This window comes from Rhinatrema bivittatum, chromosome 5 (genome assembly GCF_901001135.1).
Source record: "Rhinatrema bivittatum chromosome 5, aRhiBiv1.1, whole genome shotgun sequence".
Classification (NCBI taxonomy): domain Eukaryota; kingdom Metazoa; phylum Chordata; class Amphibia; order Gymnophiona; family Rhinatrematidae; genus Rhinatrema; species Rhinatrema bivittatum.
Genome location: NC_042619.1, coordinates 29,760,267 through 29,775,923, shown reverse-complemented (window position 1 = coordinate 29,775,923; position 15,657 = coordinate 29,760,267). Strand labels below are relative to the sequence as shown.

General features: G+C 45.5%; 1 protein-coding gene across 4 annotated transcripts in view; it reads left to right on the top strand.

Annotated features, from left to right (window-relative positions):
- The window catches only part of RSF1 (remodeling and spacing factor 1), a 293,731-nt gene that overhangs the window by 180,265 nt on the left and 97,809 nt on the right, over positions 1 to 15,657 (top strand). For all 4 annotated transcript variants that reach the window (XM_029602188.1, XM_029602187.1, XM_029602189.1 and 1 more), the window contains one exon: positions 1,252 to 1,356. In XM_029602188.1, coding sequence (XP_029458048.1) covers positions 1,252 to 1,356 — 105 coding nt within the window. The remainder of the gene's footprint in view (positions 1 to 1,251; positions 1,357 to 15,657) is intronic.

The window sequence follows — 15,657 nt, the reverse complement described above, 5'->3', positions numbered from 1 at the left end:
GGTGAGAATTCTTCAGGGAAGGGATGTGGAGGGGTACCTTTGAGGGATGCTCTGGTGGGGCGGTTGGATTGTGTGAAACGGAGGGGCTCGTCGAGCCAGCTGGAATTGTGATTGTAGATGGATTTGTGTATGATGGTGAGTGTTTTGTAGAGGATACAGGAGGGTATCGGGAGCCAATGGAGGTCCTTAAGGATGGTCAGATTTGCGGGCATTGGTGATAGTTCTGGCAACGGCATTCTGCAGCATTTGGAGTGGTTTTATAGTGGAGTAGGGGAGGCCTAGAAATAGGGAGTTATAGTAATCCAAATTTGGCTGATAGGGTCGCTTGCAATGACTGTGCGGAGATCGTGGGTGTGAAGTAAGGGTTTGAGTTTTTTTATAACTTTGAGCTTGAAGAAACCTTTCTTTAGGACAGTGTTAATGTGCTTTTTCAAGTTTAAATGTTGGTCAATCTAAACCCCAAGGTCTCGTACGAAGGGTTGTGAGGAGAGAACACTGTATGTAGGGTCGCTTGAGAGTGCAGGCTTGGGATGTTGGGGGTTGGAAATAAAAAGCATTCAGTCTTAGACGAATTTACCACTATGACCATTTTTTTGAATCAAACTTTTAATCGGTTGGAGTGGGAGTGTGGCAGGTGATCACCAATGGCATACAGTCATGACTTTAGAAATCAGGGCAGCTGCTCTTGTTGCCTGCAGTTATTAGAAGCACATTTTTCTGAGTTAGTGCTTCCACTGTGCTGAATTAGTGACAGTAATTGTGCAGGTAATGCAGAACAGAAGCAGCATTCCCCGTGTTGCAATATATGCTGGAAAGACTTCCTCATGGCAGAATGTCTCCTGGTTTCCTCATTTTTTTCATTCTGACCTTCTGACCCTCACTTGATCCAGTTGGAAAACAGTGCGCAAAACAATACTCACTGATTGGTCCTTGGAAAAGAGATCCACCAAGATGCTGAGTATATTGGCCTTAGCACACATGAGGAATAACCCTGTGTTGTTGTAGCAATTGAGAGATCTTGCTTAAGGAGTAGACAATTGGTGCTTTACGTGTAGTAGGTTTTCTTCTGCTTTTCATGAATCAGTCCCAAAGTACCAAGATGGCTCTTCGTTACATTTTGTAAACAAGTAGTGGAAATATTATTATTAGAATCTATTCAGCTCTGCTGTAAGTTATTTTTTTTATCATTTTTTTGACTCTGCCAGATCCCTGCAGTCAGATACAGCAGATATTTTCTTTTCCTCCCTACAGATTCTGTTGTGTGATTCCTGTGACAGTGGTTACCATACGGCCTGCCTTCGCCCTCCTCTGATGCTCATCCCTGATGGAGAATGGTTTTGTCCGCCTTGCCAGCATGTAAGATGCAGCTAAAATGTACTGTTATCGGTGCTACCACAGGCGCGAAGACAAAAATGACTTTTCTGGACACCAGCTTGGCCCCTATCTGCCTTCCCTTTTTAAGCAGGGGTTCTTGGTTGGCCTGATGACTCAGTGGCAGTGCTGTAGACAGCCAGACTGAAGATCGGGGTTTGATTTCAGACTCCTGCTTTTGCTCTTTGGGCCAATCAGGGCTAGGGATGCTGTGGAGACAGTGTTCACAGCCCTTCAGGGTGTAAATTTCTTAGTATTGCATTGCAAAAATAACATGATACATACCCCCTTTATTGTGAATCAGTATCGCATTTTTCTAGCAGTGTTGTGCAGTGCAAGTTACTTCACTTCATGGAGCTGTCTGCTAACAGGAACAGTGCACTCTTCTTGCCAGTAGATGGTGTGGGAGAGGAAGAGCTATTCCAAGCCACCTGAAGCTCTCCTGTCTTTCCCTACCCCAGTGTTTCCCAGCCTTCTGGAGGCACACCTATCCAGTCGAGGATCCAGATTACTCTGGAGACCCAGGGTATGCAAATCTATCTCATGTATATTCATTGTGGCAAGACCGAAAACCCAACTGGGTAGGTGTGCGTCCAGGAAAGGGTTGAGAAACGGTGCCCTCTGTCCACAACCTGTGTTTCTGCTCACCGTCTGCCCATGCCCACAGCTCCCAACACTTCTGGCTCTGTTGATGTGAGGTGCTGTGACTTGTGGTATATACTTTTGAAACTTCAGTGGAACCTGTGAGAAAGTCTAAATGGATCACAGCACCTTTTACTGGGAGAGGTGTTGAAAACAGGGGTGATGGGCTCTTATGGCTTTTGAACTGGTGGGGGAAGGAGACTGGTTGAGAAGCAGAGGGGAGAGGGATTGTAAATTGCAGGGAGGGTTGGAGGGAAAGGAGAGAGGCATGGGGAAAAAGATGAGGGGAAGTCTGCAGTATGGAAAAGGGAGAGAATCTGCCATGGGGCCGAGAGAAGGTTATGGGGGGAGGGGGACAGAGAAAGAAAAGATTATGGAGAGAGAGAGGGAAAGGAAGGGATTGGGGGAAAGAGAAAGCAGAAAGGGAACAAAATACGCGGGATCTAATGGAGGAGTGAGAAACAAAGCAGAAGAGGCAAGAGGAAAGGTGGATAAAGGTATCGCACGGGAAAGGGGGGAGGGTTCTGTAGGGAACGAAAAATGGAAGAAGGTTGCTTTGGGAAAGGGGAAAGAAAAGAGAGGGATGATAGGAAGCAGTAAGACAAAGAACAAAAGAGGAGTTTCAAGGGAGAAAATGATTGAAAAGAGAGCAAAGTAGGACAGGAGATGAAACAGATGGGGGGGAAATGCCAGACCCGCTAGAAAACACGTTTAATTCAGTATTCTTCCTCGTTTTAAATTTGCTACGCAATTTTGACTCACTGCTACACAAAGTTTAGTGTTCCTGCGCCTGCTGTGCAAATATTTAGCCGTAAAGTACTCTCTGTGATTTGGTATTGAACTTTATAGTTGAGTCTGACAGATGTAATATTTCTAAATCAGAAAAGACTGTCTTTCCGGATTTAGTAGATAAAAAGATCTGGAAAAAGAGGAAGATTTTAATATCAGTAAAATGTCATTGATTGTTTAATCTTGTATTCTGATCAAGCGAATAGGTAAAGCTCACCAAATTTAAATATGCAAAGGAACAAAGTATTAGAAACATAACAAAGGCCATATGAACTGCTGAACAGAGGGAGACTAGAATTGGGGGTACTTCCTTTTTGGCATTTGGGAGTACTTTATTAAAACATTGTCACTGCAAGCTGTAAAATGCCTTTAGAAGCATGACATGGCAGGATTGTTTTGGGGGGGGGGGGAGGGTCTGTTGATTCGATGGAGAGAGCATTGTCAGACAGTGAAAAATATTTTTTCTTATCTAGGGTAAGGGAGAATGCCTATCTGGGGGTGCAGTGACTTGGTTCTGGCTGCTGTGGGTACAGGGAAAAGTTGGCTTGATTATTTTTTTTTCTTCCATCCTCTCTTTTTCACTGTCTCGGCCAGCAGCGGGAGCAGAGAGAGAATGGGGGGGGAAAGACCCAGGAACATGGCTTGACAGGGCTGAAAATGGCTGCAACCCAGAAGGGAAGGTTGTGCAGCTGCTTAAGCCGCTGTAAGAGTGAATCTGAAAGGAGAGAGAGAAACAGAATAAGCGGCAGGGAGCTCGCATAAGTTCCCTCCGCTGTAGCCGGATCATGTGGGGGATCTGCCTGTAACTTGCAGCAAAATCCAATGCCTGGGCACTGCTGTAAAAAAAAAAAAAAAAAAATAAGTGCAGCATACAAACCGAACCGGGCTGGAGACAAAACTTGGGGGCCAGAGGGTTCCACAGCTGGAGGAGAGTCAGTTCTCCAGTACTCATTTTCAGCATGATCGGCATGTGGTCCGTGGCTCAATCCTAAGCCAGAACTCACAATTTGGAAGACCGTTGTAGATTGAAGGGACAGGAGCAGTATTGAGAGACTGCTGCTCTGTAATGATTAAAATTAGATGTTTAAAGAGAAAATTGCTGAATTCAAAAGCAGTCTATATAAGGCCCGAGAGAGCCTGCACTGGAGAGCTTCTGTCTTAAAGTTCTGGGACTCAAGTTAGGAATATTTTAGTGAATGTGTGAGAGCAAGATTTACCACAGAAAGAGAAGTATTGATGAAAGAATCTGAACCAATGACTCTTAAGTCACTCAAGGTAAGAGAAAAATAGATTTTTGAAAGTGAGAGAAATAAATTATAATATTCTTGAGCAGATTTGTGGCAAATGTAAAAGTAATTAATCTGCTCAAGGTAAGAGAAATAAATGTGCGAGAGGATATTTCCAATGGAGTTTAGTTGGTAATACAGGTAATGCCAATATTTGGGAGAAACTGGTAATACTGACCTGAAATAGATTTAAACCTTACAGATCAGAAATAGAAGGTTCATACGGATCTCACTGTACAGTCAGTGACAGTGTGACACTGGCTGCATAGTGGAGCTCTGAAATTCCATCTAAGAAGCTGAGAAATAAACAATATTTTAAAACTAGCGATTCCCTGAAGGAGAGAGTGAGTGTGTTGACAGGAAGAGATGGATTTGTTTTGTGAATGTGAAAAGTAGAAGGTTATGAAAACACCTTCCCAAACAGCTGAACCACAGGATTTAGGGAAACACAGCAATGTTTTTTTAATTTTATACTAGTTAGCTTATTCAGCCACCAATGAATCCTGAAGAGTGAGAGAATATACTGAGACTAGTCTGCAGTAGAAGCAATAAGTTGTCAGAGTAGATAGCTTTTGTTTTGGATTCCCTTAAAGGAAAAGGAGACAGGTATATATTGCAAAGCAAGAGAACAGAGCTGTGGCCAGTCCATTTGGCACCTATGGCGAAGTGAAAGTGTGCCCTTACTCTTAATGCAACACACAATACCACGGGTTGGGAGATTCAGTTAAATTTAGGGCAATTTAATTTCTAATTTTATCTGGCAGTTTCCTCTTGCTCCTTTGGGCTTCCAGCTCAGTTGGAACCAGTATGGGGATCCTATCGCCTTTAGCCTTATTTATTTATAAAAATGTATAACTCATTCTATCTACAGTTTTAGGTAGGGTACAAAATGACATACATATTAAAACTTATAACCATCAAAATATTTACCAAAAATATACATCCATGCATCAAATGCTGTTCACCATATTTACATTAGTTAGGTTTCTAATGTTGGAATAATGAGCATGGACAATATTTTTCCCCTAGGACAAGCAGGATGGTAGTCCTTACACATGGATGACATCATCAGATGGAGCCCAGCACAATGAGCATGCCACTATCCACGCATCCATGCGGGGTCCTTCTTCAGTCTCTCTTTTTCCACGAAGCTAGTAACTCGTGATTGTGGACTCGTGCTTTTTTTGTGGAAAACTTTTGTTTCTGTCCCGAGTCCTGTCAGGTCCCTCTGCACTTTCAGGATACTTTTTGGGCATCATGGTAAGTGCTCCGTTGTTTGCGGTCATTTACCGAAGGTGCCATTCCTCGGTAGCTGCCGGGTATCGACCGTGCGCCGTGCTCTTTTGCCCATGGCGTCTGGTTTCTGCTGTTGCCCCCAGTGCCCCCAGACTATGTCCATCATGGATCCCCATGAGGTCTGCATTTTGTGTCTGGGGGCTTCGCATGATGTCCAGGGTTGCGATTTTTGCACCCAAATGACTCCTAAGGGCCATCACATGCACCTGGACAAAATGGGAAAATTGTTCCATGCCAAAGTGTCTGAGCCCTCAACTTCGGCATCGCGGGCATCAACGCCAAAGGGGAAGGAGATGTTAGCGACCCCAGCAGCTTTGACATCTCCTCCACTGTCAGGTTCCTGGATAGAACTGAGTGCGGGGGATTGTCTGATGTCGGTTTCTTCTCGTTCCAGGTCCGGCTCCTCATCATCCACCTCGACGCTGGGGAAAGACCGGGCTGAGCATCAAGAGAACTCAAGAAAAAACATCGCCATCGATCACCATCATCGCATGGCTCCAAAATCAGGAAGGCACTGAGCGAGCTGCCCCTGAAACGGCCCCAGGCCGAGGAAGCATCACCTTCCATCAAATCCGAGGGACCGAGATGATAATCCCCACCGGTTCCAGTGGTGGGCACAAATCCCTTCGGGGCTGCAGGGAAGATCTGGTTTTGCCACCTCTCCTCAAGCTGTCCTGTCCTCCTCAGCATTCAAGGAGAAGTTGAAGTGGCGTGTGCGGCTGGCAGTCATCCAGGCCCTGCAGGGCATCGAGCCCCGGGTCCCGCTGGTGCTACCGCAGCCACAGGAGCTTGCTCCATTGGTGCTTGCACCTTTACTTTACCGACGCAGCCTCTCCCGATGCCCCAGGCACCTTCGCTGCCACAAGGAGCTTCGGGGCGGCTTTCATCTGAGACTATCCCGATGATTGATTCCTCCAATGGGGGGGGGGGGGGCATTGGGATCGGTGGTGCCGGCCTCGCAACCAATAACCCAGTTGGCGGTGCCCCTCCCAGATCCATCAGACATGGTGTGTTTGGGGCTGCCGGTTCCCCTGGTAATCATGCTACCCATGACACCACCAGGGCTGGAGTACCCTTCGATTCCAGCGGTGCCCATGCCTCTGCCTTCGGAGGTCTCAGCACAAGAGCTCATTGGGGGCTCCACCTTTGATGTCCCTGGATACAGAGAGTGAGGAGAATGCCCCTATGATCCTTAGGAGTCCCTGTCCTCTACTGAGGACTCTGAGGATTTGCCCTCCAAACCCTCCCCTCTGGAGGAGAGGTGTAAGTCTCCACTGGAATACATAACCTTTGCCGGGCTCATGAGGGCCCTGGCGGAATCGGTGCCTTTTCAGCTCTTGACTGAGCAAGATTCCAGGCATAAGATGCTAGATGTCCTCCAGTTTGTGGACACCCTAAAGGAGGTTGTTGCAGTACCGATACACAACATCTTGAAAGATCTGTTTGTCCAATTGTGGGAGCATCCCATTTCCATCCTTCCAGTAAACTGAAAAACTGATGTGGTCTTACTTGGTATAACCCACCATGGGATTTGAATGCCGATAGCTACCACACCAGTTGATAGTGGTGGAATCCACCTTAAAGAAGGCAAAATGGTCACGGACCCAATCTTCAGCTCCTCCAAGTCGTGATCACAGAGCCCTGGACACTTTAGGAAGGAAGGTCTTCCAAGGATTCATGCTGGCAGCCCAGAACCTCTGGAAACATGTTCAGGATCTGGTGGAGCGCCTCCCTTAACATTCCAGGAGGACTTCTTGAAAGTGATCCAACAAGGATTGGAATGTGACAAGCATGAGTTCAGGTTGTTTTTCAATTACTTTGAAATGGCTGCAAGGGTGGTGGCAGCAGGCATAGGAACTTGACGCATGGCCTGGCTTCAGGCTTCCAACCTCTGGCCAGAAGTACAAGAACAAATTGAGGACCTCCCCTGTACGGTGGAAAATCTTTTCAGAGACAAGATCAAGGAGGTGGTAGCACAGCTTAAGGATTACCATGAAACCCTTCAACATCTCTCTGCCACCTCCTTGGATCCACAGTCCACGGGCAAAAGGCTATCACGGCAAAGCTCGAGGTGCCCCTTTTACCGCCCAAGGAAGTATTATCCTCCAGCTAGTAGAGGCCTCAATGTATGTGAGCTAGACCACAAATAAGGCAGGTGCGCACCCCTCGGCCGCCACCAGCCTCGCAGGAGAGCCCCATTACAGGGTTTTGACTGGTTGCGAGGGAGCTTGAGCCAGCAATCCGTACCCTCGACGAACGACACCCCCCCCCAAGTGGGAGGCCATCTGCAAAGCTTTGCAGACCATTGGCTCTGTCACCTCAGACTAATGGGTCCTATCCATTTTTCATTGGAGGTACAGATTAAACTTCCAGTGGGCCTCCCCCAGAATCCCCTCTTGGAAATTTTTAACAAACAAGCAGATACTTCGAGTAGAGCTCTCCACCCTCTTAATGGCCCGAGCAGTCGAGCCTGTCCCACCAGATCAGTGAAACAGCAGGTTTTATTAGAGGTATTTCCTGATTCCCAAGAAAACGGGGGCCTTCATCCTGTCTTAGACCCGAGGGCTTTGAACAGGTTTCTCGTAAGAGAAAGGTTCAAAATAGTTTCATTGGGTGCCCTAATCCGTCTCCTGAGGAGAGGGGACTGACTTTGCTCCCTTGACCTAAAAGACGCCAAAGCTCAAATCTCCTCCTCTCGAGTTTAAACTTGATATTAAATACAGCTAAGACGGAACTTCTTATCATCTCACCAGAAAATAGTAACCCATCTCTGAGTCTTCCAACCATCCCACCTACCACCCAAACAAGGGACTTAGGAATAATTATCGACAACCATCTCAACTTAAAATCCTTCATCAAACAAACTACTAAAGATGGATTCTACAAACTCCAGGTACTTAAAAGAATCAAACCGCTCCTTCACGTGCGAGACTTCAGAACGGTCCTTCAAGCAGTGATCTTTTCTAAGATAGACTATTGCAATTCTATCTTACTAGGTCTGCCTTCCGCTTCCATCAAACCCCTTCAGATGCTCCAGAACACAGCTGCGAGAATTCTGACCAACACCAGGAGAAGAGATCACATTTCCCCTACTCTCAAGAACCTGCACTGGTTGCCTATACACTTTAGAATCATCCACAAATCCATCACTATTATCCACAAGGCTATACATCATCAAGCAACGCTCGATTTACAAATACCACTCAGACAACACACATCCACTAGACCCATCAGAGAAGCCTACAGAGGATCACTCCGCGTTCCCCAAACCAAAACCACTCACTACCTAACTTTCAGAGACCAAGCCTTTTCCACAGCCGGTCCTTCATTATGGAATTCTATCCCTCCGGATCTGAGACAAGAACCATGCCTACCGACTTTTAGAAAAAGGCTTAAGACTTGGCTATTTAAACAAGCCTTCCCAGATCCGATCTAAATGATAGCAATTTTATAAGAGATAGCAAACTATACAAGAGACTTCACATTATAATGTAAATAATGTAATCCTTACTGTTCGGCTCTCTTATTCTAATTTCTCTTCCCAGTTTAAGACCCTTGTTGTAATGTAACTTTGATCTCCTTGCACTTGTTTATGTTTCGTTTCTTGTTCTCACCCCTTGTTGCATGTAAACCGGCATGATGTGGTTTCTAATCATGAATGCCGGTATAGAAAAACGCTAAATAAAATAAATAAATATTGCGATCTCTCGCAATCATCGACAGATCCTCCGTTTCCTGGTGGGAAAGGAGCACTTTCAATATCGGGTGCTACCTTTTGGGTCTTGAATCCACGCCACATGTCTTCATGAATTGCCTGGTGGTAGTGGGAGCGTATCTCAGGATGCGACGAGTGCAGGTATTCTCCTACCTGTACGATTGGCTCATCAAGAGCAACAACAGGCAGGGGTCGTTACGGTCTCTCCAATATATCTTCCGGATCCTGGAGACGTTGAGGTTTCTGAACAACTACCCGAAGTCCCAGCTTGTTCCATCCTGATGCCTGGACTTCATTGGGGCCAGGTTCAATACGGCCCAGAGCAAGGCTTTTTTACATAAGAACATGCCATACTGGGTCAGACAAAAGGTCCATCAAATCCAACATCCTGTTTCCAACAGTGGCCAATCCAGGCTACAAGTATCTGGCAAGTACCCAAAAACTAAGTATATCCCATTCTACTGATTCTAGTAATAGCAGTGGCTATTTTCTAAGTCAACTTGATTAATAGCAGGTAATTGACATCTCCTCCAAGAAATTATCCAAACCTTTTTTAAACCCAGCTACACTAACTGCACAAACCACATCCTCTAGCAACAAATTCCAGAGCTTAATTGTGTGTTGAGTGAAAAAGAATTTTCTACGTTTAGTTTTAAAAATGCTACATGCTAACTTAATGGAGTGCCCCCTAGTCCTTCTATTATCCGAAAGAGTAAATAACCGATTCATATTTACCCGTTCTAAACCTCTCATGTTTTTAAACACCTCTATCACAGACTCTTCTCCAAGCTGAACAGCCCTTACCTCTTTAATCTTTCCTCATAGGGGAGCTGTTCCATCCCCTTTATCATTTTGGTCACCCTTCTCTGTATCTTCTCCATTGCAACTATATCTTTTTTGAGATCCGGCTACCAGAATTGTACACAGTATTCAAGGTGCGGTCTCCCCATGGGGCGATACAGAGGCATTATGACATTTTCTGTTTTATTCACGATTCCCTTCCTAACATTGTTTGCTTTTTTGACTGCCGCAGCACACTGAGCAGATGATTTCAATGTATTATCCACTATGATACCTAGATCTCTTTCCTGGGTTGTAACTCCTAATATGGAACCTAACATCATTTAACTACAGCATGGGTTATTTTTCCCTACATGCATCACCTTGCACTTATCCACATTAAATTTAATCTGCCATTTGGATGCCCAATTTTCCAGTCTCACAAGGTCCTCCTACAATTTATCACAATCTGCTTGTGATTTAACCACTCTGAATAATTTTGTATCATCTGCAAATTTGATTACCTCACTCGTCGTATTCCTTTCCAGATTCATTATAAATATAATGAGAAGCACAGGTCCCAATACGGATCCTTGAGGCACTCCACTGCCCACCCATCTCCACTGAGAAAATTGACCATTTAATCCTACTCTGTTTCCTGTTTTTTAACCAGTTTGTAATCCACAAAAGGACATCATGACCTATCCCATGACTTTTTACTTTTCTTAGTCGCCTTTCATGAGGAACTTTGTCAAATGCCTTCTGAAAATCCAAGTACATTACATCTACCGGTTCACCTTCATCTACATCTTTATTAACCTATTCAAAAAGTGAAGCAGATTTGAGAGGCAAGACTTGCCTTAGGTAAAGCCATGCTGACATTGTTCCATTAAAATCATGTCTTTCTATATGTTCTGTGAGTTTGATCTTTTGAACACAAGTCAAGCTAACTGGTCTGTGGTTTCCCCGGATTGCCCCTGGAGCCCTTTTTAAATATTGGGGTTACATTAGCCATCCTCCAGTCTTCAGGAACAATGGATGATTTTAATGATAGGTTAAAAATTTTAACTAATAGATTTGAAATTTCATTTTTTAGTCCCTTCAGAACCCTGGGGTGTATACCATCCTGTCCAGGTGATTTACTACTTTTCAGTTTGTCAATCAGGCCTACCACTTCTTCTAGGTTCACTGTGATTTGGTTCAGTCCCATGAAAACCTTCTCCGGAATGGGTATCTCCCCAACATCCTCCTCAGTAAACACTGAAGCAAAGAAATAATTTAATCTTTCCGTGATGGCTTTATCTTCTCTAAGTGCCCCTTTAACCCCTCGATCATCTAATGGTCCAACTGACTCCCTTGCAGGCTTTCTGCTTCGGATATATTTTAAATAGGTTTTACTGTGAGTTTTTGCCTCTCTGGCCAACATCTTTTCAAATTCTCTCTTAGCCTGTCTTATCAATGTCTTACTTTTAACTTGCCAATGCTTATCCTTTATCCTGTTTTCTTCTGTTGGATCCTTCTTCCAATTTTTGAATGAAGATCTTTTGGCTAAAATAGCCTCTTTCACCTCACCTTTTAACCATGCCGGTAATCATTTTGCCTTACTTCCACCTTTCTTAATGTGTGGAATACATCTGGACTGTGCTTCTAGGATGGTATTTTTTTTAACAATGTCCATGTCTCTTGCACACTTTTTACCTTTGAAGCTGCTCCTTTCAGCTTTTTCTAAATATTTTTTTCATTTTATCAAAGTTTCCCTTTTGAAAGTTTAGCACTGGACCCGTGGATTTGCTTACTGTGTCCCCCTTCCAGTCCCCTACCGTCAACTCTCTCACTAAATCCTGTGCTCCACTGAGAATTAGATCTAAAATTGCTCCCTCTCTCATCTGTTCCTGAACCAATTACTCCATGCTGGTAATCGTTTTGCCTTCCTTCCACCTTTCTTGCTCCGAGACCAAGCGCTGGCCCTGGTGTCCCTGGCGCTGGTGATCTCTCAGAGCCACTGAGCCTCGGCGCACAAGTTCCTGTGTCCTTGGGACACATGGCGGCAACAGTTCTTGTTACGCCATTTGCTCGGCTCCACATGTGCAGAACACAGTGGATTTTGCGCTCCCAGTGGCGACAGGCCACCCAGGACCTTCAGGCATACGTCCTAGTTACCACACCACTTCGATAGTCCCTATCGAGATGGGAGACACTATCCAACCTAGATGTGGACATTTCTTTCCAGGTTTCTCCCCCTCAGCTTACTGTCACTACAGATGCATTCCACCTGGTTTGGGGAGCCCATGTCTGAGATCTCCACACCCAGGGTTGATGGTCCAAGCTGGAACAGCGTTTCCAGATCAATTTCGTGGAGCTCCAAGCGATTTGGTACATTGTGGGAGTGTTCCAGGAGCACCTGGTCAACAAGAATGTCTTGGTTCAGATTTATAGCCAAGTTGCAATATAGTATCTGAACTAACAGGGAGGCATATAGACGGTGCAGATGTAATCATGGGCACTCTTGCAGGGCATCCTCCTTTGAGCCATATACCTGCCAGGGACCAAGAATGGTGACAGTGGATGCTCTGAGCCATTCATTCCGCCCTCATGAATGGTCCCAAAAACAGGAGGTTGCGGATCTGATCTTCCGCCTTTGGGGAACTCTGGACTAGACCTGTTCAGGTCCCTGTGCAACAAGAAAGTGCACCAATTCTGCTCTCTGTTCAGGACGGACAGCAGGCCAGCCTTGGATGCCTTCGCTCGCCATTGGAGCACCAGTCTCCTATATGCGTATCCACCACTTCCACTGGTATTGAAGACCCTTCTGAAGCTCCAGCAGGACCAAGGGACCATAACCTGATCCCATCATATTGCCCGCGACAGATCTGGTTCCCACTTATACAGGATCTGTCCTCCTGGACTCCGATATCTCCGGAGACCTCTCTGGACCTGATTGGCTCTCACAGCTTGGATGTTGACTGGATGACCCTGCAGAACCTGGGCCTCTCGGAAAAGGTGTCTCAGGTTCTGGTAGAATCCAGAAAGCCTTCCACTAGGAAATCTTACAATCTCAGTGAAAGAGGTTCTCGGACTGGTATGAGGGACATGGTTTGGATTCGTTCTCCTGCCCCACCTCGAAACTTCTGGATTACCTGGTACACCTCTTCGAGGCTAGCTTGAAGACCACTTCCATGAAGGGTCCACCTCAGTACGATTGGGACTTATCACCAGGAAGAGGATGGCTTGCCCATCTCCATTCTGCCTTTCGTGGGCCACTTCATGTTGGGACTGCTCCAGCTCAATCCGCCGATCCATCCTCTGGCAGTCTCCTGGGACCTCAACGTGATTTTAACCCACCTTATGAAGGCTCCATTTGAGTCCCTGCGATCATGTGACCTGAAATACCTGTCCTTGGAAGGTCCTTTTTCTGATTGCAGTCACTTCAGCACGCAGGGTTAGCGAGCTGTAGACTTTGGTGTCATACCCACATTATACAAAATTCTTTCATGACAAGGTGGTGCTGTATACGCATCCTAAGTTCCTGCCGAAGGTGGTGACTGAGTTCCATCTCAATCAATCAATCATCCTGCCCACCTTCTTTCCAAAGCCACACTTCCTACCAGCGTGAGCGAGCACTGCACACGCTAGAAGGTAAAAGGACCCTGACCTTCTACCTGGACCGTACAGCTGACCATAGGCAGTCTACACATCTCTTTCTATTTTTTGACAGAAACAGGTTTGGTGTTGCAATGTCCAAGCAGACCTTGTCCAACTGGCTAGTGGATTGTATATCTTTCTGTTATGTGCAAGCTGATCTGCAGCTTGAGGTCACATCACAGCTCATTCTGTTCGAGCCATGGCAGCTTTGATGGCCCACTTGCATGCGGTGCCCATGGACGAGATCTGCAGGGCTGCGACTTGGAGTTCCCTCCACACCTTCACCTCTCATTACTGTCTGGACAAAGAAGGCCAACGCGACAGCAGTTTCGGTCAGTCGGTCTTCCATAACATTTTCCGGTCGTGAAAACCAACTTTTCCTGCCTCGGGCCTTTTGTTCGAGTTCAGGCCATCTCCCTCTGTAGCTGACGGCACTGGGGTTGTTGTGCCCATTGGCAACTGGTTGGATGTCAATCGGTCTTGCTGTTGTTCGGGAGCAGCCTGAGCTAGGTATTTACCCATGTGTGAGGACTACCATCCTGCTTGTCCTAGGAGAAAGCAGAGTTGCTTACCTGTTCTAGAACAGCAGGATGTTAGTCCTCATGAAACCCACCTGCCTCCCCACAGAATTAGGGGTATTTTGGGGTTTTTTAATTTTATTTTTCGCAAACTCTATATTATAAGACTGAAGAGGGGACCCTTCGTGGATGCATGGAAAGTGGCATGCTGGGCATGCTCGTGTGTTAGTCATAGTTTCTAGAAACTTTGACATAAGTTTTCCGTGCCAGGCTCCATCTGATGATGCCACCCATGTGTAAGGACTAACATCCTGCTGTCCTAGGAGAACACCTGTTACAGGTAAGCAACTCCCCTTTAACTGTATCTTAGGGATAGATCAGAGGATTCACTATCATCAGACATAGCCAATATAGATAATGTAAGAGACTAGGAAACTGCCTGCAAATTTCTTTTTGGAATCTGGGGGCCACCTGGACGTGTGGGTGCTTGTACACCCACAGACTTTCACCTGCTTTGTAGCAGGTTCCAAGTCAACATTAATCAGCACACTCAGGAATTTCAAAATGAAATCCAAACATATTGCTTGCCAGCTCCACTCTCCCTTTTACAGTCTTGTATCCCCCCCTGCCCCCAGTCGTGCCCTCCAAACATATAATTTAAAATTATTCATTTATAATAAGATTTTATATGAAAACATTCAAAGTACAGTCTTCTGAGACTAAAAATCTCTTGCAGCTTGTATATTATATTTACATGCACTGTTGTGATGCCATTCAGAAAATCCTGCTAAAAAGTGAAAAAAATATTTGGAACCTATATGGTGTTAGGCCTATGGCGTGTTGGTTGTGGTCTTGGCTTGAAAAAGCCATGAGTAAACTGAATTACAATTACAATATAATAAACCCCAATACCAAAACAACACTAACCACCAACACTCAAATAGTAAAAATCCTACCTATGAAAAGGCAACACTATAATTATTACACCAGGCCCTAAAACACTAGGAAAATAGAAAAAGCCAAGCTGCTATAGATCCCTACAGAAAATACCTCAAGGTCAATCACACAAGCAGAACACAGAGCGATCCTCACCAAATACAGATAAAGAGATCATAAAGTATAAATAGAAATGAGTAGACTAAAACTTAATTGGAAACCGCAAATAAGCCAGTGTCTACGCAGTGCAACAATGGAAAATCAGAAACTTGCTCACAAAAGGAGAGGAGGAGTAAAAATCCTCAAAAACAATTACAGTATTTTTCGCTCCATAAGACGCACTTTTTTCCCCCCAAAAGTGGGGGGAAAATGTCTGTGCGTCTTATGGAGCGAATATAAAAAAAAATTAAAATCTAACAAAACCCCCGCCCCCTCCTGACCACCCCCCAGACCTTCCAAATTAATTTACTACAACCCCCCACCCTCCTGACCCCCCCCCAAGACCTGCCATAAGTCCCTGGTGGTCCGGGAGCGATCTCCTGGACTTGGGCCGTCGGCTGCCAGCAATCAAAATGGCGCCGACGGCCCTTTGCCCTTACTATGTCACTGGGGTCGACCAATGCCAGCGGTAGCCCCTATGACATAGTAAGGGCAAAGGGCCGTCGGCGCCATTTTGATTGCT